This window comes from Solanum lycopersicum, chromosome 7, assembly GCF_036512215.1.
Source record: "Solanum lycopersicum chromosome 7, SLM_r2.1".
NCBI classification, from domain to species: domain Eukaryota; kingdom Viridiplantae; phylum Streptophyta; class Magnoliopsida; order Solanales; family Solanaceae; genus Solanum; species Solanum lycopersicum.
In genome coordinates, this window is record NC_090806.1 from 67,477,406 (window position 1) to 67,502,797 (window position 25,392).

Below are 25,392 nucleotides of genomic sequence, written 5' to 3' on the forward strand. Positions count from 1 at the left end.
TTTCATATTTGTATGCTATAGCAAAGTTTGCATAATTGTACTACATAGCAAACATAAAACTGTATAATTCGCTATACATATACAATTGTATAATTCGCCGGCCTAAATTGTTTAATTCGCTGGCCTATTTCGCTGCAATTGTATAATTTGTTTTGCATACAGTTGAATCGAATTAAAATGTATGTATATTGCATAATTATAAGTGTATATCAAGAAGATATATGTTTTTCTCGCTTTATACAAAAACAGAAACACAATATATACACTTCTGTTGTATAAAGCTAGAGAAAATTGTATTTCACTACAATTGTATAATTCGCAATTGTATAATTCGTTGGCCTTTTTCTCTGCAATATCTGAAGTAAAATGTTTGTAAATTGTATAATTAAGTGTATAACACGAAGATATATATTTTTGCATGTGTATATACAATTTTCTCTCGCTTTATACAAAACAGAAACAGAATTATACACTTCTGTGTATAAAGCGAGAGAGGCGAGAAAGAATGGAGAGTGGCGAGCCAGATTTTTGGGAGAGAGACGCTGACAAATTTTAGCTAACGTTTGCTATGGAGCACAATTAAATCAAACCCTAACTATTCCATTTATTTTAGGCTATTAATTTGCTATATGGCATAATACTATGATGGTAACCTAAGTATTTATTTGGAAAAATAGTCATAATAATTAATAGTAGTTAATTTTATACGGCTTGAGATATGTTATGGAAACGTCAATAAATTGATAATAACTCAAATTAGAATTATCATTTAGTTTATAATAAACTTTATAAATCTAAATTTATTTTTAAAATGAATTTAAAACTAAGACTTAAGTTTATTTTGTACATGAAGTTTATAGCACGTTTTGAATTTCTTGAAAAAAATCTTCAAAAATTATATTTTCAAACTTCAGAAAGATATTCTGGAGACCAACAAGTGGGGCCTCCGTCTTTTCCCTATATGCTATTATTGACCACAAATCATATTAACTTTTTCCCACAATAATCCCAAAATTGCATAGTTTTTACACCAAAATGATTTTTCATATACTACCAAATAGTTTCTCAACTTCCTTTTCGTAGATTTTTTTAAATGTGTTGAAGTATAACAAAATACTAATGTAGTTTTAAAGATAGACATAATCAACTTCTTGCAGTAGTTATATGCCTTTTTTGCTCAAGTTCAACTAACATTCAAATAATGTGGAGTAATTGAATTCTGCAACTTACATTTTGCTACAAATTTTTGAAGTTCACATTATAGAATTACTGTTCTTCCATTATATAGCAACTGATTTGGAAGATGGGAAGGGGTGGATGCTATAATAACAACATGATCTCCAGTGAAAAAGCCTAAGACTTTTGGTTCATTTTAACACAACCCCGTCGACTGTCGCACCTTGACATCAATAAGAGCCAATTCTGCTTGCTTGCACACTTCCAAGTTTTATCTGCATATTGCATTGTATATGAGAAACAAAACCAAAGAGTAGGATAGAATAAAATGAACAAAAGGATTTGATTAACATATGGTGGTGTGAGTAGTTAATGTTTTGTAGACGTCATATATAGTTATCTTTTAGGCGACCTGAATGAATATACCTTGTCTTTGAACTCCCAAGAGTAAGCTCAAGATCATCTGGAACACAGTCCTCATGGATCCTCTCTCCTTCCCACGGCTTCACCATCCCTGCCACGTTGCTTCCGAATGCAAACTCATCAGAGATCATCACTTCAGCCATGGGAACATCGGCATTATGATCTAATCCTGCAGCAATAGCAGGTGAACATGCACCACTCTGTCCAGGAGTGCACATTCGAGATCCACCACGCGATAGACCATCCATTTTGAACCCAAACGGATTTGGCGAAACAAGACTATATGTTGGAGAAGGAGGTCCACTTATTCCAGCAAAACATTCTGCATTAATGAAATTCTGACGACCAGGGCTAGCTGGTGTGGATGATGGAAGGTAAGGGTAACGAAATCCAGCCCAGCCAGCATCTGTTTTAATCCGAGGGGTCCGGGCAGTTGGTGAGCTGAAAGGAGGAGTCACTGGAGCACTGATGGAGCCAGTATGGATGTGAAAGTTAGGAAGTTTGGAGGAGGAAGCGGACGATGATCCAGAGGAGAGGTTTTTAAGCCACGGGATGAGGGATTTTCCGTCCATGTTCAGGTTTGCTGCGTATGAGGACGAAGCTGGACTAGGAAAGGAAGAGGAAGCAGGGCTTGGGTTGTTGGAAGTGAAGGGGCTTGGCTGGTAAGATGAACATGGACTTAATGATGTTGAACCACCTAAAAAGTCCAATCTCTCCATTGGTTTGCAGCCCTGTCAATGTTCATTAAGGATTTCAAGAGAACTTATGAGGTGTTGCAATAGCCATTATCATACTATATATGCACTAACATCTTTGTTATGAAAAAATAAAAAAGTCAAGTTTTGTCCATTCAAATTGTCCTGCCAATCCCATAATTCTTGTGAATAACAGCCTTATCAATTTATAGATTTCTGCTGCTTTAAAACTCTTCGTATTAATGAAGGTACTTTTGTTCTAAAAAATCTTCATATTACTTAAGGTACTTTTGTTCTAAAACATACTACTCATTTGATATCCTTAGTGCTGGTTAATAAGCTTTAGACTGTCAAAAAGACAAAAGTCATTGCCATCATGTAATAAAATTGTCTAAACCACCAAAAGTAAGTATTATTTTATCTTTAATCAGATGTCTCAAATTTGAATCATAGAAATGGAGATTGGAGTGGCGCTGAGTAGAAAGTGTTATACCCCAAAGCAAGATTTCCAGTTCCAAGCACGAATTTGAATTAGTCAAACTACAAATCGAAGACCACACAACGTTCACCAAGTGAGAAACAAAAACCAAATTGTCTAAACTTCTATTTTGGATCACAACCTGAAAGGTTTTTTTCTCTTTTTTTGAGTCCACATAGCAAGTCTACCTTTCTCACACAAAAGACTCATTTTATCTTAACTCCCCATAATTGAGTTTAATACCAGGTGAATATTTTGAATATAAATTAATAGCCTCCTACTTAGGTCTCATTTTAGTTGATGCATTTCATTAAATCATTTCACTGATTACAAGGAAAAGCATGTGTAATAAGACAAGGTAAAAAGAAACATTATAGGCAGAGCCCCTATAAAGAAATGTTGAACACCCTTTAGATCACTCCCTAAATTATGCAGCTATCTAATAAAGAACCTTTCATCAGAACAGCAAGTGATAAAGAAGGAAATACTCACTTCTAAAGCTGAAAAAAGGGTTCTTTTTCCACATTTAAGCAAGGTGAAAAACTCAACCTCCCTCCCACCTTGTCACTCAAAAGTTCTCAAAAAATGTTAATTTGGCCCACAAGAAAAGCAGAAAAGAAGAAACATAAGCAAGTACATTTCTCCTACATTTTTAAACACCCACCCCTAATTCAAGGCAGACATGTGAATACCAAAAGGTCTAGTGAAATTATTGCAAGGGTATTATTGTCTTTCTAAATATCAAACTCACTTTTTCAGGTGAGAACAGGTTTTACTGGGAATCTTTGCTCGGGCCGTCGATAGAGCAAAAGACGAAAACTGACTGAAGTTATCTAATGCTTGTGTTTTGTGTTTGTTTGATAAAATTAGTAGTAGTCAGTAATAATAAATTAATTGAAATATGCACAAATCGATTATACGATATCTGTTTACTCTAACGTAGCGAGATGATTAAAGCAAAGGAAAAAAAGAAGAATCTAAATCTTATAATGACGCAAGTATTATAACAGCAAATCTCAACAAACGCCTGCTAGTGCTGCAGATAAGCTTTGCAGTACGTAGTACACACTGCGGTACTGCTACTTTAATTAGCATAAAAATCGATCCATTAACCAAAGCTACTTGTACTCTTGCTACACAAAATTACAACCACCTAACGTGCAACACGAGACTCGTTCTGACGACGGATATTTTGAATACAGAACCAACAACATTTTTTTCAAGTGAACAATTTGATAGTTGTGATATGAAAAAAAATGAAATTTAATGCGACTGCAACAAATTAAATGCTTCTATGGAATTTACCTTGCGGTAGGTGGTGCCATCGGGCTCAACTGTCCATCCGGCTTCATTGCAGAGGGCTTTTAGTACTTCATTATTATCGCAGTGTTTAGGAAGTTGATAGTTACCGTACATTCTTAATCCGGCGAATATTTTAGCTGCAATGGCTCTTCGCCGTCGTTCTCTCCTCTTATTATTCTCCCGCTCCTTCCACGTCGGCATCCTTGTTCCCGACGTCATGTTAATCGGTGCGATTAGCAAAACGACGCCGTGTAGTGCTCAAACTGCATGAACGTACACACAAATCCAGAAACAGGGGAAACTCTGAGAAGTGGAACCAACAAATGGGCAGTAAAAGATGAATTTATGAATGATGAAACGCAATCGAAAAGGAATAATTGAAAAGAGAAATGGTTGAAAATTTGATGAAAGAGTGTGGGATAATTGAAGCACTGAAAATGGGAATAGTGATGAGTCCCCACTTTAATACGAGGAAAAGGAAAAAAAGAAGAAGCAGGGGATTTCATGACGTTCAGACGTAACTGAAGTAATTGACAATAATGCCCCTGAACATAACAAAAAGCAATACTTATAAATTTTTCCATGAAAAAAAATGCGTAATACATATATTGGACCCTAAATTTGGCTTTAAATTCTAACTTTGATCTCCAATTTTCATAATGCATAAATAGACACTTTAACTATCCAACTTTTAAATAAATAAACACATAAGTCCTACATGGCAAAATATATGTTGGACACCATATGTGACAAAAAATGACATGTAGGATGATATGTAGCTATCATGTGTGTCTATTTATTCAACTTTATACAAGTTTAAGTATCTACTTGTACACATCCAAAGTTGAAAGACATAAACGTAATTTGAAGCCAAGCTAAATGACATATATTATATATTATGTCAAAAAAAAAAGTCACCTTAGTTGATTACCTTCCAACAAAATAAAGCTATTGCTACTTTGCTAGTTTATTTTGAAAAAATAGTATTTGACCATAAATTTTGAGTTAAATTTTTTTAAAAAAAATTGAATATTCATGTTTAACTAGATTTTTGTATTAGATTTAAAATTTCACCTTCAAATGTAGGTTTGACAATAGATTTTTTTTTGTTAAATTTTAAAAATTATCTTTCAAAATTAGTTGACTATAGATTTTTTATAATTAAACTTTAAAATTTACCTTCAAATATTAATCTAACTATAGATCTTCAATCAAAATTTACAAAATCACCTTCAAATATTAGTTTGATAGTAGATTTTTGTTCAAATTTTAAAAAATTACCTTCGAATATTAATTTGACTATAGATATTCAAATCAAACTTTTTTAAATTTTATTTTTAAATATCATAGATTTTGATTAGATTTGAAAAGTTTATGTTCAAAGATTAGTTTGTCTGTAAATTTTTGAATCAAAGTTTAAAAATTTACCTTTAAATATTAGTTTGAATTTTTCTTTATCAAATTTTAAGAAATTACCTTCCATTACCTTAGTGTATAGATTGACTATACGTTTTTCAATTAATTTTAAAAAAATTGACCTTCAAATATTATAGGATCACACCATAAGTGCAAATATTAGTAAGTTCTTGTGGTTCAAATAAAGTTCATTCCCAAAAAAATATAAGAATATCTATGTATAAATAATTTCGTGATAAGTTATTTTATTATATATATAATGAAAAATTTTATTTCATAATTAATCTAATTACTATTTAATACCTTTAACCAATCATAAAATAAAATAATCTTTCATTTTATTTTAAAATTATTATATCTTATATCGCACGTTAAATAAGCCTAATAATGTATTTTAAAAAGGCAAACTACCAAGAAACCTCATCTAGTTACATAAAATAGATATTTTCTTCTTAGTTTGAAGTAAAGAACATTCCTATCACTCTCCATATATTTAATGATTTCATTAAATGAATCTATCTTAGTACTATTATTAGATCAGCCATTAAAAGCAATAATGTAGTTTATTTATTTCATTGTATTAGAGTATAAAATTGACAAGATTAATTAATGTCATTTGTACGGAGTATTAAGGATATTCATGGTTTCTACTTAATCTAAGACTATTAAATCTTCCTAAATTGGAATTAAAGTTTACGTAATTATGCCGAATTTTCATCATCATCGTATTTATAAGTTGTTTATTAATAAATTGAACGACTAAAAAGATTTATAATCTATTAAAAATAGTACTACTTAAATTTATTGAGAGAAGAAATTTTATATTTTTAAACACATTTTTTTAAATAATCAGATCTTCATCATATTTGTCCTCTTCGTTTGTCAAAAATCAATACGTTGGTTTATGTGTTTGTTAGAGGTTTCATTGTCATTCAATAAATAAATGTTATCTTCAGTAATATAATTAATATAGTTATAAGCTAGTGATACTAATTTTAAAAATAAAACCAAAAAATAAGCATAAGTAAAAGTGGATTAGGATTTAGAGGGGGCCACTTGCAGCGAAGCGTGACATGCTGATTACGAATCACGCAACCATGTCACGTGCCAAAGAACTCCAACATTTCCTTCTAATTGGAGGGGTAAAAAAAGACGAAGTAACCCGTTCAATTAGTTCAAAATTTTAAAAATTTGATAAGATAATTTGATTATTGTTCAACTATAATTTATTTAAGTTTTACTTTATTTCAAAAGAATTTTTAATTAAGCTTAATTTAATTTTTAATTTTGACTCGTTTTAAGATTCTTTATTTTCATTGATGTAATAGATGTTTCTATATTAAAGGTATGAATTATTCTATGATTTTATATCTTTTAGAATAATTTATTATTTGTAATTTACTTTTTAAAAAAATTTCATGAGTTAAAATTTAAATTATGATTATAAAACTTAAATAACAATATATTAAAATTATGCAGAATAAACGGGTCATATTGGGGGTGGGGGTTAAGACCCGAACCTTTTTTAAGCGTGTTTGAGTCCAACTCATTTGAGCCCAAAATAAACTTGAGCAAATCGGAACTCATCCAACTTCTATTTCAACTCATTTTAATATTATTAATTCAACTCAACCAGCTCATTTGATGTCCCTATTTTTAACTAATCCCCTACGTCGTGAAAAAGGAAAATTGAAAAATCCTTAATTTAAGTAGATTTTGCACGAATCTTATAGTGTTAGTAGCTAATTACATTATATTCCTTTTTTTTCAAATTACATAAATTCTGTAAATTTTGTGAAATCCTTATACATCTCAAAACTTCCTGATACAACACTTACCGTGTTTGAATACATCCCTCAACATCATAATAAATCACATCTTATTTTAGATATATCACTCAATGTTTTATACATCGCATAAAATGATGTAGCCAATCGATACATCATAAAAAAATTGTAATTGTTTTCAAAGGGCTAACCAATCGGTAGCCACCTTAACTTGACATCAATTTTCATTTAGAAGTCTTAACTAGGTTTTGTTCATCTTAGACACCTCATAACATTTTCAACTGTCATTCAAACACTTTTTTTGACAATCTGTCAAATCTGTAAGGTGTGTGTAGCACACTCGATGGTGACGAATTAAATAATAATAAGTGACATATATATATAAAAAATAATTAAATGATGATTTTTTTTTAGTTAAAAAAGCCTACCAATGAATCATTGACATGTGACATTTGTTAAACTAAAAAATTTTTAAAAAAATTAATCACTTTTAATTTTAACAAAATCATTCCAACCCTCCACCCTATATTGTCTTCTCCATTATCCCACCCACCCCATCTCACTCACCAAGATTGTCTTCTCTACCCACACCACCTCCGACCTTCCCCCAACCAAATGTGTCTTAAGAAGAAGGCTTTTTTGTTTATTTTCGTCATTTTGTTAATGTCGTGAGATAAGAACGTTTTTTGTGGTAGATTGATATTTAAAAGTTTCATTTGGTGAATGTGATAATGCATTAGTTTGACCTTTTTGGAAGTTTTTTCGACTGAATTTCTGAATCATTGCAAATAAAAAATTGCTGCTTTAGTATATAAATATGGTGTCTCAATCTGATCTTTTTTGTGATTATGATGTGAGAACACATACAAATGGATTAGAACGCTAAAATTATTTGTTGTGAATATAGAATTGATAATTTAAAATATTATCCTTGCCATTTTTGTTCGTGGCATCATCAAATTTATTTCACCATGAAAAAAGTTTAAGCTTGAAAAATGGTAGGCAAAAATTGGGGAAGAAGAAGAAGAAGAAAAAATAAATAAAATTTGATAAAATGAGGCTCTCACGCGCGTCAAGTGAGTGCAGCACACGTACAATGTCATCTCAGCAAAAAGTGTCAAATTAACATAGCAAAGCATGACATGAGACATCTAAAATGAACAAAACTCAATTTGAGATGTCTAACTGCATATTAGTGCCAACTTCACCTGATCACCGATAAATTTTAATGTTTTTAAATGATAAAAAATACAATTATGTAATTAAATAATTTTTTCTTAGACGTATACTTGCTACGGAAGATTTTTCAAAATTTACATTTCGAATTAACGAATTAGTGTGAACTTATTTATATTACATCATGCTCTTTATATATATATAAAAGGCTATATAAAAGATCCTATTGATGATATATATAAGAGGAAAATATCTTGTTATGAATATAAAAAATGGAAAATGGAATTAAAAGAAGGGAGAATATTTTACACGTGACAGAGTTCGGCGCACGTGCTAGGTGAGTCAACAATAAAATAATAATAATAAAAGGTTTTCTAACAATTTTAGCCATGGTAAGTGGCCCCCTAACAAGGTTGGGGTCACACAGCACGCGAGAGGAGTCGATGAATTCTGCAACTTTCACGTGATCTCCTTGTGATAAAAGTACCATACCATATACATACACATCAATAGTCAACAAAATACAAAATATTATTTCCCTTTTTTTTTTCTAATCAATTCACTCATCACTATAAATAAATAAATATAGTTGTACCAAAGAAAAAGCAAATACAAGAAAGACACAAATTGTGTGCTCATCTAATAAAACTTAAGTAGTGGTACTAGGTTAAAAGATTATTTCTATATTTGATTACAACACAAATTTTCTATTCGAATTTTGGATATGAAAAAATCTTTATTAAAAGCGATATTCCAGATTAAGTTCTGAAATGCATAATTCAAATATAATCAGAGTTTCAATATAAACTTGAAACATAGAATATAAAACAGAAAAAAATAATAATTACTATACTTCTTTTGTTAAGGAAAATTTATCATGATATTTATTTACATTTATCGCATATATTGTAGGATAAAAGTAATATATATATATATATAGTTAAATTTGCTTGACATAAAAAAAAAATTTCTAGTTATAGTAATATACTTATTTTTATTTTGAATTGTTTTAAGTGGTATTTTATGATTTTTGCCACTAAGAAGAATAATATAAAAACCAACATTCTAGTTAGCTGTAAGACTAAAAATTGGGGCCATAGAGCTCTGCTATGATGTTGGACCAAGGAGGAGTGTAGGGGGCCGACATAGGCAAAGACACATTAGTCGAAGGATGATTCGGTGGACACTCTTTATTCAAAAAATATTATAATATATGAAGGCTAAACGATAATTATATTTAATTTTATATATTTTTGGTTAAATTTTTCATTTTATCACAAAATAAGTGAGGCTAGCTGTCACATATTATTGGAGTTAGGGTGAATCCATCGAGTTGGTTACTAATTTGATTGAACCAAATAATTTTGATTCAATTCACTGAATATATTTATTATTAGAATTTCAAATTTTTAAATTTTAAATTTTGACTATGCCGATGAATTTACGAGGAACAAAATAAAGAGAAGTAGGCTGTCATTGCAGATGATCTGCCTGCCACCAACAAGGCAAAGCAATTTAATTTGCTTTTGTTTTGAAAATTAAGTTTGCTGATCCACTAATATTACACACTAAATGATGATAATACAGCCCAATGTAATCATACACATCAAGAAAATGCCAAGACGAAAAAGCTTGAGCCAACATCAAATAAAACATAGTATCACAAAGTCATATTTGTTGGGTGGAGCACATTACTTTCCACACAACCCAATAATTCTAATGTTGTTGTATTTTTTTTTAACTTAATATATATTAATTTAATTTCACAATTTAGAATTCAAAATTTTATTTAATTTTGTCTCTTAGCCAAGGAAGGGCCAAGAAGCAATAATTATTTGATCACTTAAGAATTTTGCTAAGCATATGGGTTTAGATAAAATAAAATAATTAATTTGAAATGCTTATTTTAAATTAAAACAATAAAAATAAGCTAAATATTACTCTCTTCGTTTATAATTAATTGTCATAGTTTTTATTTTTAGAGTTAAACAATAAAAATCTTGATTAACATTTTAAGATATATTTTCTCATCATACCGATGCGCAAAAAAATTGTAATTTATAGCACTTTTCATTTAGTTTTTGAATAATTAAATTTTTTGTTTGTATCAAATTAATATAATCTAATTTAACTTTAAAAATTAGTCAAATTAACTTTAAAAAAATATAACATGACTAATAAAACTGGACAGAGAGAATACAAATTAAGATTCTCAATTTATAATTTATGGTAAGTCAAAAGCTATAAATTCGTTGAAACAAGTCTCATTTTATGCTAATATAGGCTCATGAATGGAATTTGCAACAAATGATTTGTATTGCCATATAAACAACTTGAATAATGACACTAACAAATAGTAAAGCAATGGAAATAGAATTGGAATGAAATCTTCCTTTCTTAGTTAAAAATAGAAAGATAACTAATCAATACATTTTGTATCACATATTATTATCATTTTTTTGAATAAACTAAATTTATAAATCCACACTTAAAATTTTTCATAAGATGGAAAAAGGCAATTGGTCAAAGTGTAAAAGGCAAAGCAAACCCCATCAATGTCTTTATGTCCATTCATAACACCTTAGTGGTCTCCACTTTCCCTTTCAATCATTCATTACTTTTTGTTAGATCATTTATCATCACCCTTTGTGTGGGGTTCTTGCACTCTCACAATTCAATCATACACTATTATCTTTTCTTCATTTCTCACCTAGTCATGTTCTCCACTACCATATTCAATCAATCATATACTATTTTTTTCATCAAAATGGTAGATGAAAGTGAAAAAAAAAGGTGATTCAAAAAGTGCATTTCGAAGTTCAAACTAAACATCACATGTGTATTACTCAAGAGAGGGTTAATATACACATCAATGAATGTTGTAAAGAGGCAATTTGTTGGGGTTGTATATTTGGAGCCAAAAAAAAATCTTGTTTGGGGTGTTGTCTATAGAAATGGACCATGTAATGTGTGAATTTGGATTAGTTGTGCTCAGATTCAACATGAATATCGAACAACGAATATTATATAGAAAACGTAAAATCAATTTTCATGGATAAATTTCATGCGAGTTGAATGATTCACATTTTCATGGGTAAATTTGGTACTAACTAAAAGGTGGTTTTGCTTAATTATGAAACATGACAACATTTGTTTCAAAACATAGAAAAATACACTTTATTCAACAATATACTCTACTAATTGGAATCGTTCCAAAATCGTCTTCTTACATATTTAATAAATTTAAATACAAAATTTGCGTAAAAAATAATGAGTTCAAGAAAATTCACATTATATATGCTAAATAAGCCCCCATATATAAAACTTTAATTAGTTTGCTTTGTTAAAATGACACATAAATAAAAAAAAATCATTGTAAATAGAGTCATTTCATGTATACACAAATTCTTTTAGGACCAGATGATAGGATTAGTAAATTGAATGAAAACATCCCTTCAGCAACTGGCTGACAGAAAACTTCCAATTCAAACAAGGTGGTACCACCAACTGGCAAGGCACTGACTCCAATGCATACAAAGTTACTCTCTATAATCGAGTTCAGAGCCAAAAGAGTTCACCATTTTTCTTCTAAACGCTCACATGGTTATCGTAGACATTGAAATTTTGTGAGACTCTACAAAATAAATTCAATTCAAATTGGAATTCTAGAAAAATGGGTGTTCAGATTAAACTAGAATTCTTAGATGTTATTCAACCCTAAATCCTAGTTTATACCTATATATAAAACGACACTAAATTCACTTAAAACACGTCTTGAAAATTTCATATAGAGATCAAGATCTCGAATATGCTGCAAATTGACGAAATATTCATATAGAGGTCAAATCTAAATCTTCCCAGTTCGAGAATACGCTACTAACAGTGGATAAATCTTATGAGAGAAGAATCAAGGAAGAATATAATTGTACCTGCAATTTTGATGAATAAAATTATGTTTCTTTATATTTTTTGTGATTATTAATTTATTTTCTGTCACTTTAAAAATTGTTACGAACAACCACTTATTTTATTTATATATTTTAGTTTTTTTAAAAAAATTCAATTCTTTTTTTAGTTATGTTTTACCTTAATATTAACTACTCACTCTTCAATAATTATTTTTCACATTTTTACGATTATACAGAAATTAATATAAATATTATGATATGTATTTTATTTTGTTATTATTTAATGAAAGTGGAAAGCATATTATGGACAAGTAAAATCGAACCGAAGGAATATATATGTTTGCTAGTAGGTCTTTCCAAACATACCTACTAAATTCAATAACTTCAATGTTTATTTAATTTTTGAGGCACACTTGTCGTAAAAGCACATGCCGTATCATAAAATTTAAATTTGACGAGGCAAAATTATAAAATAAAAGGAAATATATATTTAATAATTCAATAAAAGTGAGTTGCAAAAGAGAGTTTTCTAAACTTGAAATTCATCTTTCAAATTTTTATGATAAAATAATATTTTTCAAGTAAATGTGAACAAAATTATTTCGTAAAAAAATAAAATATGAATGTCTTTATCACCAAATACGTTTAGAAATCAAATTTATTTCGACTTACTCAGAAAACTTAAAGTTTTATTCATCCCTTTAATGGACTTCCTTCATGGGCTTCAACCTTGGGCCTTCGCTTCAATCTCTATCCACTTTTTTGGGAAGTTCTAGCCTCCCAAAATATCTAAAAATTGTTTGCAATAAGATAATATTATTCTTTATTGCTAGTGTTTATTTCAGTTAGACTATTATTTTTAGAATGTTGTTCATGTGTTTTCTTTTATAAATTCAGATCGGTGCGTGATAGAATCGAGTTATGTTTCAAATATGAAATTCTTTATATTTAGGCTCGAATTTGAGATTTTAATTAATAATAGAGCAGTTTCACAATCCATTTTGTTATGTTATAGTTTGAGAGTTATCAATGTCAGAAGTGAATTATTCCCACGCTTATTTGGTGTAAATTTAGTGTTTGCAATGGGATACATCAATTTTTAATTTTTCATCTTAGGGTCAATATTAGTATTAGTTTGAGTTTGTTCCAAGTCAAACATGATCCTATATAAAATTATTTTTATATTTAAAATTCAAAATATATCGTTTAAATTAAAAGATAACAACATTTTGATGTGCGATTCGATCTTTACTAGTTCAGTACTCAGATATAAGTTACGATGAAAAATGAATTTTCAAAAATAATATGGGAAACTACCTTTCGATTTCATTTCTCCTTCTTTTATGTGGGATTGCTACTGCAGAAACCCAACTCTTTAATTCCGACCTAACTCTACCGTCGAGTTGTCCTGTGCCGGACCCTGCACTTAATTACCGGCCGATCATCGGAATTGTGAGTCATCCCGGCGATGGCGCCACCGGCCGACTCAGCAACGCCACTAATGTCTCTTATATTGCAGCTTCCTATGTTAAATTTGCTGAAATGGCTGGTGCTAGAGTCATTCCCCTTATGTACACTGAGCCTCCCCAAGTTCTCAATCAGGTATGTAAAAATCAATATTTTGATTAACAAATATTTTTTATTCTTTGTAATTTTTGTCGGTGCAAATTATGCTGGAAGTATGATTATTGTATATCTCGAATTTAAGCTCCGTTGACCATAGATTTTGAGTAGTTTTTTTTTTTAAATAGTCGGAAACATTGTTTGTTCGTGAAATTTACTCAGTTTTTCAAGTTTCAAAAATCTATGGCCAAATGCTTAGCTAATTGAATCAGTCAGTCAGTACTCAGAGAGCTTCAATAGTCACAAAGGTATTATAGCATGGATTGTTTGACATTTGTTTATTGAATTTGTTTTTGCAGAAGCTTAATCTAGTAAATGGCATTATCTTCACTGGAGGTTGGGCCAAAGATGGTCTATATTTTGATGTTATTAAAGGAATTTTCCAGGTGATTATCTACTTTGCTTACACCTATATAACTCTTTTTTCACTTTGAATTGCATCATCTATTTTAAAGGATATTTTTATTGTTAAAGGATAGCAAAGATGTTTACAACAAATAACTAACACATCCAGTGCGAGTCTGATAGGGAAGAGTCTACACAAGCTTTACCCCTACCTCAGATGTAGCGATGATGTTTTCGATAGGGGAAAAATAGTCGAAAACAGTCTAGAAAATGAAGTAATAAAAACACAAGAAATAGCATATAGTAAAAAAAACAAAACAGATAGTAACAAAACAATAACTAAGACAAAATAATATGGTAGTCGAAGTTCAAGAAACAATAGATAGTAACAAAAATCGAAGGACAAGAAACTATAGGAGCAATACTACAACAACACAGCAAAGATGTTTATTGATGAAAAAAATTGTTGTGTGAATTTTAAATGCTTACTTGATACTCGCAGAAAGTTTTGGAGAAGAACGATGCTGGTGAACACTTTCCTTTACTTGCAATCTGCTTGGGGTATGAACTTTTAACGATGATCATCACCAATGACAACAATATTCTTGAGGAATTCAGTGCAGCGAGCCAGGCATCTACAGTACAGTTTGTGGAAAATGTAAATATTGAAGGAACAATATTCGGAAGGTATATGCTTATTCTGCTCATTTATGTATTCGCCTTCTTTTTGTTCCATCTCTTCCAATTTTCTCCTTTCCTCTTCCTTCTCCATTTTTATTTCACGTAGGAAAAAAGCCAGATTACCTTATTTTAAGGTTCTGAAAAGGTAACTATAACGATTGTTCATTATGGTAAATTTAAGTGTACATTGATAGAAAAACAGTAATAGAAAATTGTAAGGCTCCCGTGATATTTTTCATGTATCATAGTTGGTAATTATGGATCTCTCCGTTCAAGAAATCATAAGAAGCACATGAATGGAGAGCCTAATATTATTTGGAATACTCAAGAACAAAGCCCGGCCTTTATGTGATCTGCAAGAAGCATCACTTTATTCTCTTGCCCTTGCTATGTGTAAATGAGCTGTATTTTCGTAATGATGATGACATAGCGGAAAAGGATTGTCCATTATACATTGCCTTCCCATACTTTAGAAAGCCTATTGAGCATTTGACCTGATAGCATGCTCAACTCTATATTATTATTGAATGAGCACTAATAGATTGTCAATCGGTCAGATTTCAGTGATAATTCTTATTTGCTGATATACAACTTGCTATCAACTCCTCTGCAGATTTCCCCCCGTGTTGCTAAAGAAGATGAGTATAGATTGCCTTGTGATGCAAAATCATCATGTAAGTTTCAAAAAATTGTCCTTGTGTAGCACTACTGTTTTCTAGCTTAATTGTGATCATTACAAGGTTTACAACACGTTTTCTTTTGTCCGGTGGAGATTGAAGTTGCTCATTGGTAACTCTTGAAGAATGTCCTAAATCTTTTAGGATACTACATCTAGTAAGGCTGTATATCAGTTTTGAGTTTTAAATTTGCATCGTCCAACATTCGAGTGTGGTCTCTGAGTTACTGCCCACAGTTCTGTTTCAGCTTGTTTCGACAAGGTGTTCATATTTATCCATGAATATTGCATTGTTCATAAACTGTCAACTAGAGATCAGTCCGTAGTATGTCCCTGCGAACATGTAATACGGGAGAGACAACTCCTTCAGATGAATGATTCATGTTAATCTTTACTCCCTCCTTTCACTTTAACGTATCACGTTTGAACTTCGCACTCCCATTAAGAAAACAATTATTGATATGACTATTTACCATACTACCCCTATTAATTGATCTTTAGTATTAGGTCTTGAAAAACGAATTAGGGAATAAGTAACTAATGTTAAGGGTAAAACATGGAAACAATAATTGTCTTTTCTTGATATATTAAAAGTGACAAGTAAAGAAAATCGATCTTTGGAATAGTGGACAACTAAAAGTGAACAGAGGGAGTACAATAATACTTTTAAGCAGGCTAGATACTGCACTTGTCTTTCAGTCTCATCTTATTTGTGTTTGCTTTCAGCCTTACACGTTAAAACTTAAATATGCTGTTATGTTGATTAATTGCATGTTTCTTTATTAATGCAACAGTTTGGTATATCACCAGAAAGATTTCAAGCGAATAAAGATTTGAGTAGCTTTTTCAGGGTATTGACTACTAGTACAGATGAAAACAACAAGGTATATGTTGAATTTAACCACCTTTCTTCATTGGAATATTTCTGCCAATGTTTCCAATTGGTATGAAATCTAGTCGAGACTCTAGTTTGAACTACACTGTTTTGACTAATTCAGGTCTATGTCTCTACTATTCAAGCACAACGCTATCCTATAGCTGCTTTCCAATGGCATCCAGAGGTATATCTTTGGTTTACGACTTAGGATTTACATTTGTCTTGAACATTCAGTGTTTAGTAGTTATTAGATATAACAATGTGAGATATGACTGTTATCCTTGGATAGAATAGCTCATCTTAATGCTAGCACAAGACTAATTTAAATATTTTTGTTGCATATAGAAAAATGCTTTCGAATGGGGTTCATCAAGGATTCCACATTCTGAAGATGCAATTCAAGTCACTACACATGTTGCCAACTATTTTATAAGGTATACTCTTTTTGCTTTTCCGTCCAAGGAGGAGCTCAAGTGCAAAACGAAATATCGAATAGAGCTGACAGATAAAAAATGTTAATAAAACTGATGCTTTTGTAATAGGTAATTTCAGATTGAGTGATTCCGTTTTGGCACTAGATTCATTTATACTTCAGATTTGCAGGCTACATTTTCTTTTGGATAAAGTAAAAAGTGAAATAATTGAGTTGAATTCTTATTCCTCGAGCATGCTTTTCAAGAATTGTTGTTTTACTTCTGCATATTGTGATCACTGTTATGCTTCTAGTCTTGTGTTTTATTTCTTAATTTTAAATTGCAGTGAAGCTAGAAAATCTTCTAACAAGCCAGTGGCGCGAGAAGTGCTTGATAGTCTCATATACAATAACAATCCCACTTATGGTGGGAAGGCAGGGTAAGTCACACAGCAATTTCAGGTTGGTTGAAAATTAGGCATTGATTTTCGGAAACTTAGTTCTTTTTTGTTTCTTGTTCTGTAGGAAGGGTTATGATGAAGTTTATCTCTTCATTCCACATTCTTCCTCGAGCTCTATGTAGAGGAAAAAACAGCAGTTCAATTGAGCAATAACAACTGCACAATCTAATTACGATGCATATGAAGTTAGTGTGTGATGTAAACCGCGTTGCAACTGGCATTCAATCTCCGGATACAGTCCTCACAACCAAATGGGGAGGGAGGTAAAACTAGTTGTATCGTATTTGTTAGAGGTGGATCCATGATTTTAAGCTTATCCGTTCTGGACCACAAGCCTTTTAGCTTAATGGAGATTATGTATATTAAGTGAATTTTTTTTAAACATAAATACAGTGTCTTGCCAAAGTTATTTTAGATATTATGCATGAAATTAAACAGAGAAAATGACCATAATAGTCCTTATATTGTATAAGGTTTGGACTATTTTAGTCTTGTATATATATGAAATGGTCCTCAATGTATGAAAAAAATGTATTGTTTTGACGTAAACATCCAATGCGAGTAAATTTTTAATCTTGTATGACAGGTAACTAGTAGCATGAGCAATCATGAACTGTGAGTACGAGTGCAGCTTCCTTTGTATGGACATATGATCACTTTCAATTATTACAACTACCTCCCTCCAACTGCTACCATGCATGACTTTAAAACTCGTTTGGTATTAGGGATAAATGATAACTAATTTCGATAATCAATTTTAGAACGAGTTTATCTCAGTTATCTGATTATGCACAAATCTAATAAACAATTCTTAACATCCATGTGGCTATAAAATGTTTGAGACTTGGTAATATTAAATATAACATACCATTAATAGTAAAAACAGAAGGTCTAACTTAAAATATTTTTGACTCGAGAATATGTGATTCTCTTTGAAACGGACTAATAAGGGAATATTATGCAATATGAGTAGTAGTTCTTCTATAAAAGCTCAACAAGAGCACCCCAATCATCATCTATTTTTTTTAAAAAAAATGTCTAACTACTTCCTCATTTCCCTTCTCACCCTCTCTCTCTTCCTGGTGGTTACCACCATTGAGTCGGCGGAGCTGTTTGTCCCCGCCGGCTGTCCTTTGCCTGACCATAACCTTAATTACCGGCCAGTCATCGGGATTATCAGTCATCCCGGTGACGGAGACTCCGGTCGAATAAATAATTCGACCGGAGTGTCCTACATTGCTGCTTCGTATGTGAAGTTAGTTGAATCAGGGGGTGCTAGGGTCATTCCACTTCTTTTTGATGATTCACCTCAACTTCTCAATCAAGTATGCCACTTTATTTGCCTCCTTTATTTAAAACCTTTTACAATATAGTATATTTAATGGTCTAGAAAATATGAAATTAGCTATGAAATTTATCAATAACCGTTGTGAAATAGCTCCTAGCTAATTGGATTGTTCATATAATCCATCGCTAATCCTTATCTAACTAGAATTAGCATGGAATTTTTGTTGTTTAGCTATGAAATTTTGTTAGTCGCTAATTTCTTGTTTTTTTTCTTTTTTGTGGTTATCACATTTATTACTTACTCATAACAAAAATACATATTGATTTGGTGTAAATACATATATAAGTAAGTTTTTTAAACAATCTTTATTACTTGCTAACATGGATTTTATTTGCAGAAACTCAACCTAGTAAATGGAGTGATTTTCCCAGGAGGGTGGGCTAAGAAAGGACACTATTTTGAGACTATCAAAGCAATTTTTGGGGTAACTACGAACTTAAGTTATATACATTAACAATATACGACGTTTTACATGATCACTGTAATATAACGTGTTATAAACATATACAAATGAGTTACTATCATTTACTATGTTATCAACTAAATGCTCGTAATATATAATATTTGTCTGGTTTTAATTTTTTGAAATATATTATCATTTGGTGATATACTTGCAGAAAGTTTTGGAGAAGAATGATGCCGGAGAACATTTCCCTCTCCTTGCCATCAACCATGGATTTGAGCTTTTGATGATGATCGTATCCAAGGTTATTGATGAATACACGTAGCGATATCAGAAATTTTGTTAAGAATATTCGTGAGTGAATATAAACGTAAAAACACTAATCGTTGTTCCTTACTATGGTGTACATTGGGTCACTATATAAACCTTTCAAACATAATAATTTTGTTACATCTTTTTATTAGGACTTTTTTAAGTATTCAATAGTTTATACAGAACTGGAGCCTTAGTAACTAGTAAAGTTATTGACATGTAAAAGGTTGTGTATAATAGACCCTTGTGGTCCGGGCCAGAGGCGGACCCACTTTTACTAGTGGGGTACATGTACATTCGTTAATTTCGGAAAAAATTGTGTGTATATATGTATATCTAGATAGAAACTAGGATATCATTTAAAGTGCATCCATGAGAAGCAAGGTAGACGAACTACTCGGAGTTCTAATGTAGTTAGAGCGCTAAATTCATTATTTTTATTTTAAATTTGGATTAGAGATCATATTTGGTGCACCTGAAGTATTCAAATTATGGCTTCGCTTCTGTCTGAGCTTTCCCTGGACCTCTCCATAACGGAAGCTTTAGTTCACCGGACTGCTCAGTAGTTCTTATATTTTGCTGTTTCCAATTTTTTTTTTCCTTTGTAACAGGACAACAACATTCTTGAGAAATTCAGTGTATCAAATCAGGCAACCAAACTTCATTTTGTGGAAACTGTAAATATTGAAGATACAATATTTGGGAGGTATTAATGATCATCTTCTATTAATTAATCACCAAACTAATTACAAGACTAATATCAATGACCAATTTTTAATTACAAATTAATATGTTTTATGCAGGTTCCCACCTACATTAGTAAAGAAGTTGAGTAAAGAATGTCTTGTGCTACAAAGTCATAAGGTGAGTCCTTTGAAAATTATGTTTGTACATCTTTAGCACTCAATTTGTTTTGATAATTCTGGTGTTCGGGTTAGCTTGCACGTGCCACCTCTCACCAGCACAGATAACAGGAAATTAAATATTTTGATTTACTTTTGTTCCCCTCATGCAACAGTATGGTTTATCACCAGAAAAATTTCAAGCAAATGATGATCTATCTAGCTTTTTCATTATGTTGACTACTAGCACGGACACACGCAACAAGGTACATTAGTCTATTTTCTTACTCCAATTGTCTTGCACATATCGAAGTACTGAGAGTTTATCGGAAACAGTCTCTCTACATCTGAGGTAGGAGTAAGTCAGTGTACACTCTACCCTCCGTCAGATCCCACTTTGTGAGATTATACTGGATATGTTATTGTTACGATGAATGATCTAATTTTCTTAATCAATGAATCAGGTCTATGTCTCTACTCTTAAAGCAGAGAACTATCCCATAACTGCTTTACAGTGGCACCCAGAGGTACAATGATGATTTCTTCTTATTCTATTGTACAAGTAAAGTTGTTAAAAAAGGGTAGTATAATATCCTCACTTTAAAAAGTTTCTCGTGAGGATTCATATACCCGACTCAATATGTTTAAATTTTCTTCTTGTTGAATTCATTTGGTTTGATTTTTCACATTACCGCAGAAAAGTGCTTTCGAATGGGGATCATCAGCAATCCCACATTCTGAAGATGCTGTTCAAGTGACTCAACTTGTTGCCAACTATTTTGTCAGGTAAATCATATGGTACAGAGGCGACTCAATAGAATGGGTGACCTAAAGCCAAAACTGAAACCAGTGATAATTGGAGTTGTAAAACTCACGAAGACTCTAGTTTAACAATTGCAGATACTGTTAGTGTTTTCATTCATTCGACGATTGTATTTATGGTTGAAATCCTTCACTTCTAATGTATTAATGCAGTGAAGCAAGAAAGTCTTCTAATAAACCAGAAGCTCAAAAAGTACTTGACAATCTCATCTACAATTATAAACTAACTTATAGTGGAAAGATCGGGTAGGTAATTCTGCATTTTTTACATTTCTAATAAGCAATCACTTCAATTTTTTCAGTAATTTGATGTATTTATGTTGTTTGTCTTGCAGGAAAGGTTACGATGAGGTTTACGTTTTCAACAGTCCTGCTATGGACTCTGTTTAGATGCAGAGGAAATGCATATGACCTAAGTAAGAGTATTAGAATAACCGCGATGGTATGATTAGGCAATTGAAGAGATATTTCGAGTTGTAATTGAACTTATTCATGCTTCAAGCAATCGATGGTATGATTAGGTAATTGAAGAGATATTTCGAGTTGTCATTGAACTTATTCATGCTTCAAGCAATCGATGGTATGATTAGGTAATTGAAGAGATATTTCGAGTTGTAATTGAACTTATTCATGCTTCAAGCCATCGATGGTATGATTAGGTAATTGAAGAGATATTTCGAGTTGTCATTGAACTTATTCATGCTTCAAGCAATCGATGGTATGATTAGGTAATTGAAGAGATATTTCGAGTTGTAATTGAACTTATTCATGCTTCAAGCAATCTGCAGTTTCATTTCAGAAAAATACTAGTTTATATGTACTAATAGAATGAAATGCACATAACAAAAAAGTTTGGAACTGACATCCAATTTCTCACAATTATTCCAGTCTCAACTCCTAATATATCTAACAAATCAACAATAACTATTTCGAGATAAAGTGTAATTCAACATGTAAGATTTGGAAAGACTGGTGTATACATAGACTTTGCCTTGTGAATATTCCTAGCAAATATTGGGACGATAAATGAAAATTTTTAAATTATAGCTTCGCCACTTTTTAAAAATTTGAAAAAAAGGGTGTTATGTGTTAGAAACAACATATCCACCAAAGTGACTTTCTATTTTATTCTTGTAATGTTGTCAACCAAATCTTATCATATTTGTTGGCTCACTCAAAACGTACTTTGGTAGTTCATATTTGGTACCTGCAACAAATCATGTTTAATTTCTGTTAGTAAAATAACATATTTTTATCACTATAATATGCGTGATCAAATAAATATGTTCAATTTTTTTTTATGGCTCACTTCCGGAGGTGTGTTAGAATATAAAAAAATAAATGCACATTAATGTGTATACAGATTAGAGCTGTCAATATGGGCTAAGTCTGTTGGGTCGGTCTGGCCTAGCCTAGAATTTAATAGGGTTGGGCTACAATTTTTGGAACCCATTTGAGAAAAGAGCTTTTTAACTCGGCCTGAATAAGCCTGTTGATTTGTGGGGCTTGAATAGCCCATATTGACACCTCTAATACAAACCTGACCTCTACGGAAAAGATAGAGATATTGTTACTGATAGACTTTTGATTCAAGTAAAAACGATTTGAAACAAATAATGTATATCAATAAAAATAAAATTTTAAACTTACTAAATAATGTAATTTTTAAGGCGAAAAACATTTTTTTAATAATCACCTGATTCATCGTAGCAGATGGTCATGTTAGTGTTTTGGGCAATAATTCCAGCACTGTCCACAATTGCTTGAGCTAGTTCTAGATCTGCTTCTGCAGCGCCTCGAAGTGCATCCCAGATTTCTGTTACAAAGTTAATAAACAAAAGTCTATAAACTCGTGTCTTATCTGCTTTTGTATCATGTTGATTTGTATGATCACGTATAGTAAATAAAAAAGAAACTTTTATGTTTGGTTAGGTGTTAAGGGGTGGGGATGGGAGTGGAGGTTTGTCATGATTATTGTATAATTTACCTAAATTACGTAGTGTTTCTCTATTCTTTAACACATTATAAGTCCTTTAAAATTTATGGATTTTGGATACATAGCCGAGGGATAAATCCGAGAAGGGAGGGATGTATCAGAAAGGGGATAGGACATATGGATACATAGGGGAAGGATGTATTTGAGAGGAGAAGAATGTACGAGAGAGAGGATAGGAGCCTGATATATAGGAGATGGATATATCCGAGAGGCTAGGGATGTATCCGAGAATGACAGAGATGTATTAAGTGATATATCCAAAGAGAATTTTTTTGAATTTTTTTTAAATGGTAAAGAATTGTAAAAATTATGATAAAATAAGATTTATGTTTTGGGAAATTTTTCCATGATTATATTCGATCCAAAGATTAACTTTTCATCGAACCTATTATACTTATATAACTATATGGATTCAAACCTATGTTTTTGTTATAATTTTAATAAATTATTACACATAAATCTATCTTTCGTGTCGAAAGTTCTAGATTCAGATGAACATAATGTTTATATATAGTTGCATATGTCCCTATTGTACCTTATATCATTTCATCATCTATGCTTCATAGAGCATTAGAATATAAGTTTTATCGTCGATACACTATGAAAAGAATTTCCTGCTTGATTCATGAAAAATTAATCAAATCTACACATGAGCGATATCGTTTATTGAGGATACAATCAATCAAATAATATACGTAAATAAAAGTGTGCCCTCTCGAACACAACTTAATTAAAATTTTCTAATGAGATGATTAGAGAATTATTTGTACCTTTCTTGCCACCATAGTGTGGAGCAGTGTCCCAAAACTCTTCCCTCAGTTGCATCAATTGACTTCTTGTTATTGGTTGTGGATGCTTCCATGGTTTTGGCTTTCTTATTATCTTTTTCCCTATCCCTAAATTCAAATTATTTAAACCAAAACTATAATTTCACAAACTAATTAAGGTAAAAATAACAAGTAAATTGAATCAAGAATTTTTTTTAAAAAAATACTAACTGTTGGGCTTGACATGAGATGATCCACAAGCACCCATAGTGATCCTTTTTTAGCATACAAATTCCCTATAGTTACACATATAAATCATAGTGGCATATAAACTTTATCAAAAATTGTTTTGAGTTAAAATATTCCTCAGAATGGCAAATGAGATATAAGAAAATAATGAGGTTGAAATACTATATTACTATAACTTTGGATAATATAATATTAAAGAGGAAAGTTATATTGGTAGTTGGCTTTGAATTGTTTTCTCGTGACTACACCGTTTTATGCCACTAGATATTAATTTTTTCACCATGGAAGATAATTAAAAATGTGATCAACATAAAAAAGAAAAGATGGAACTTGTTATCACTTTAATATCTCATATACATTTTCACTTTAATTTTTAAAAGTTAAGGTTTAAAGTTTTTGGTTTGATGTAAAACATCCCATTTTTGTGCATTTTTAGAAGAAAATTAGTCTACACAGATATTCTATGATTTAGTCGAAGGTCCTTTGAAAATCAGTTTTTTCTATTTTCACGAGGTAATCAGGTAGGGATAAATCTGTGTATATTCTATTTTCCTCAGACCTTATTAGTATCATACTGTTAAAGGTTATAGTGCTAGAGTGATAATTGGTAAGTAGTCAATTATTTTTAATTAGAGATCTCAAATTCAAAGTTTTTCATTAAGGAGCGGTTTGACCCAAAATGTAACTTCTTATGGCTAACACGAATTAGTCAGATTCCAAAATAGGTACCTATGGAAAACACCAAAACAAATATTACTTTCTTTGTCCAATAATAGTTGTCAATTATAAACTTGACACATCTCTTAAGAAACAATAAATAATAGGTTGGTGAAAGGTGAGGGATATGTGGGGAGGGGTACATATATGTTTTTGAAAAACAAATTTATTTAAATAGGTTAGAACCATTTCGTCCAAACCATATTTGCCCATATTATATTTGGATGGATTGTAATCCAAACCATATTCAACCCATGCAAATCCGACTGAATCCAACCGTTTGTTACCCCTACTCCCTAACGTAATATTACTCCACTATTTTATCCTTTGACTTTATTAAATTTAATACTTTGAAAAATGTATTAAATGATAAATATTCAATACCAAGGATAAAATAGACCCAAAAAATAAATTCTCTTAATTTTCTAAACTTGATAATTATTTTGAACAACTATTTTAATATAGTATATAACTATTGTTAGGACGAAGATTGTAGTTGT

At 31.2% G+C, this 25,392-nt stretch overlaps 4 protein-coding genes across 5 annotated transcripts; 2 read left to right on the forward strand and 2 right to left on the reverse strand.

Moving 5' to 3' along the window:
• Positions 1-1,022: 1,022 nt before the first annotated feature.
• LOC101247043 (BES1/BZR1 homolog protein 4) lies at positions 1,023-4,543 on the reverse strand. Its single transcript, XM_004244239.5, has 3 exons — positions 4,078-4,543; positions 1,603-2,330; positions 1,023-1,451 (listed from the first exon to the last, which is right to left on the reverse strand). The coding sequence occupies exons 1-3, from the start codon at positions 4,291-4,293 to the stop codon at positions 1,448-1,450; spliced, it is 948 nt and encodes a 315-aa protein (XP_004244287.1). The 5' UTR covers positions 4,294-4,543; the 3' UTR covers positions 1,023-1,447.
• Positions 4,544-13,454: 8,911 nt separating this feature from the next.
• Positions 13,455-17,843, forward strand: GGH1 (gamma-glutamylhydrolase 1). The gene is given in 9 exon segments (NM_001247505.1): positions 13,455-13,963; positions 14,284-14,370; positions 14,832-15,016; positions 15,624-15,684; positions 16,481-16,570; positions 16,685-16,747; positions 16,909-16,997; positions 17,323-17,415; positions 17,501-17,843. Coding segments are annotated over 9 exon segments (1,023 nt in total). The 5' UTR covers positions 13,455-13,666; the 3' UTR covers positions 17,559-17,843.
• A 455-nt stretch (positions 17,844-18,298) lies between these two features.
• On the forward strand, positions 18,299-21,858 carry GGH3 (gamma-glutamylhydrolase 3). Of its 2 annotated transcripts, NM_001247509.1 has the most exon segments (10): positions 18,451-18,761; positions 19,122-19,208; positions 19,402-19,491; positions 20,111-20,205; positions 20,303-20,363; positions 20,518-20,607; positions 20,806-20,868; positions 21,039-21,127; positions 21,317-21,409; positions 21,499-21,858. In NM_001247509.1, coding segments are annotated over 10 exon segments (1,014 nt in total). In that variant the 5' UTR covers positions 18,451-18,470; the 3' UTR covers positions 21,554-21,858.
• A 156-nt stretch (positions 21,859-22,014) lies between these two features.
• On the reverse strand, positions 22,015-25,348 carry LOC101246736 (uncharacterized). Its single transcript, XM_004244238.5, has 4 exons — positions 24,158-25,348; positions 23,930-24,055; positions 22,860-22,979; positions 22,015-22,370 (listed from the first exon to the last, which is right to left on the reverse strand). The coding sequence occupies exons 1-4, from the start codon at positions 24,192-24,194 to the stop codon at positions 22,306-22,308; spliced, it is 348 nt and encodes a 115-aa protein (XP_004244286.2). The 5' UTR covers positions 24,195-25,348; the 3' UTR covers positions 22,015-22,305.
• Positions 25,349-25,392: the final 44 nt, after the last annotated feature.

What these genes read in the sequence shown, in the direction of transcription:
- LOC101247043 (XM_004244239.5), bottom strand. Translation starts at nt 4,293, where the DNA reads ATGACGTCGGGAACAAGGATGCCGACGTGGAAGGAGCGGGAGAATAAT. An exon ending in ATGGCACCACCTACCGCAAG is followed by an intron (nt 2,331 to 4,077) that starts GTAAATTCCATA and finishes GAACATTGACAG; the next exon opens with GGCTGCAAACCAATGGAGAG.
- LOC101246736 (XM_004244238.5), bottom strand. Translation starts at nt 24,194, where the DNA reads ATGGGTGCTTGTGGATCATCTCATGTCAAGCCCAACA. An exon ending in ATCTCATGTCAAGCCCAACA is followed by an intron (nt 24,056 to 24,157) that starts GTTAGTATTTTT and finishes ATTTGAATTTAG; the next exon opens with GGATAGGGAAAAAGATAATA. An exon ending in CATCTGCTACGATGAATCAG is followed by an intron (nt 22,371 to 22,859) that starts GTGATTATTAAA and finishes GATTTGTTGCAG; the next exon opens with GTACCAAATATGAACTACCA.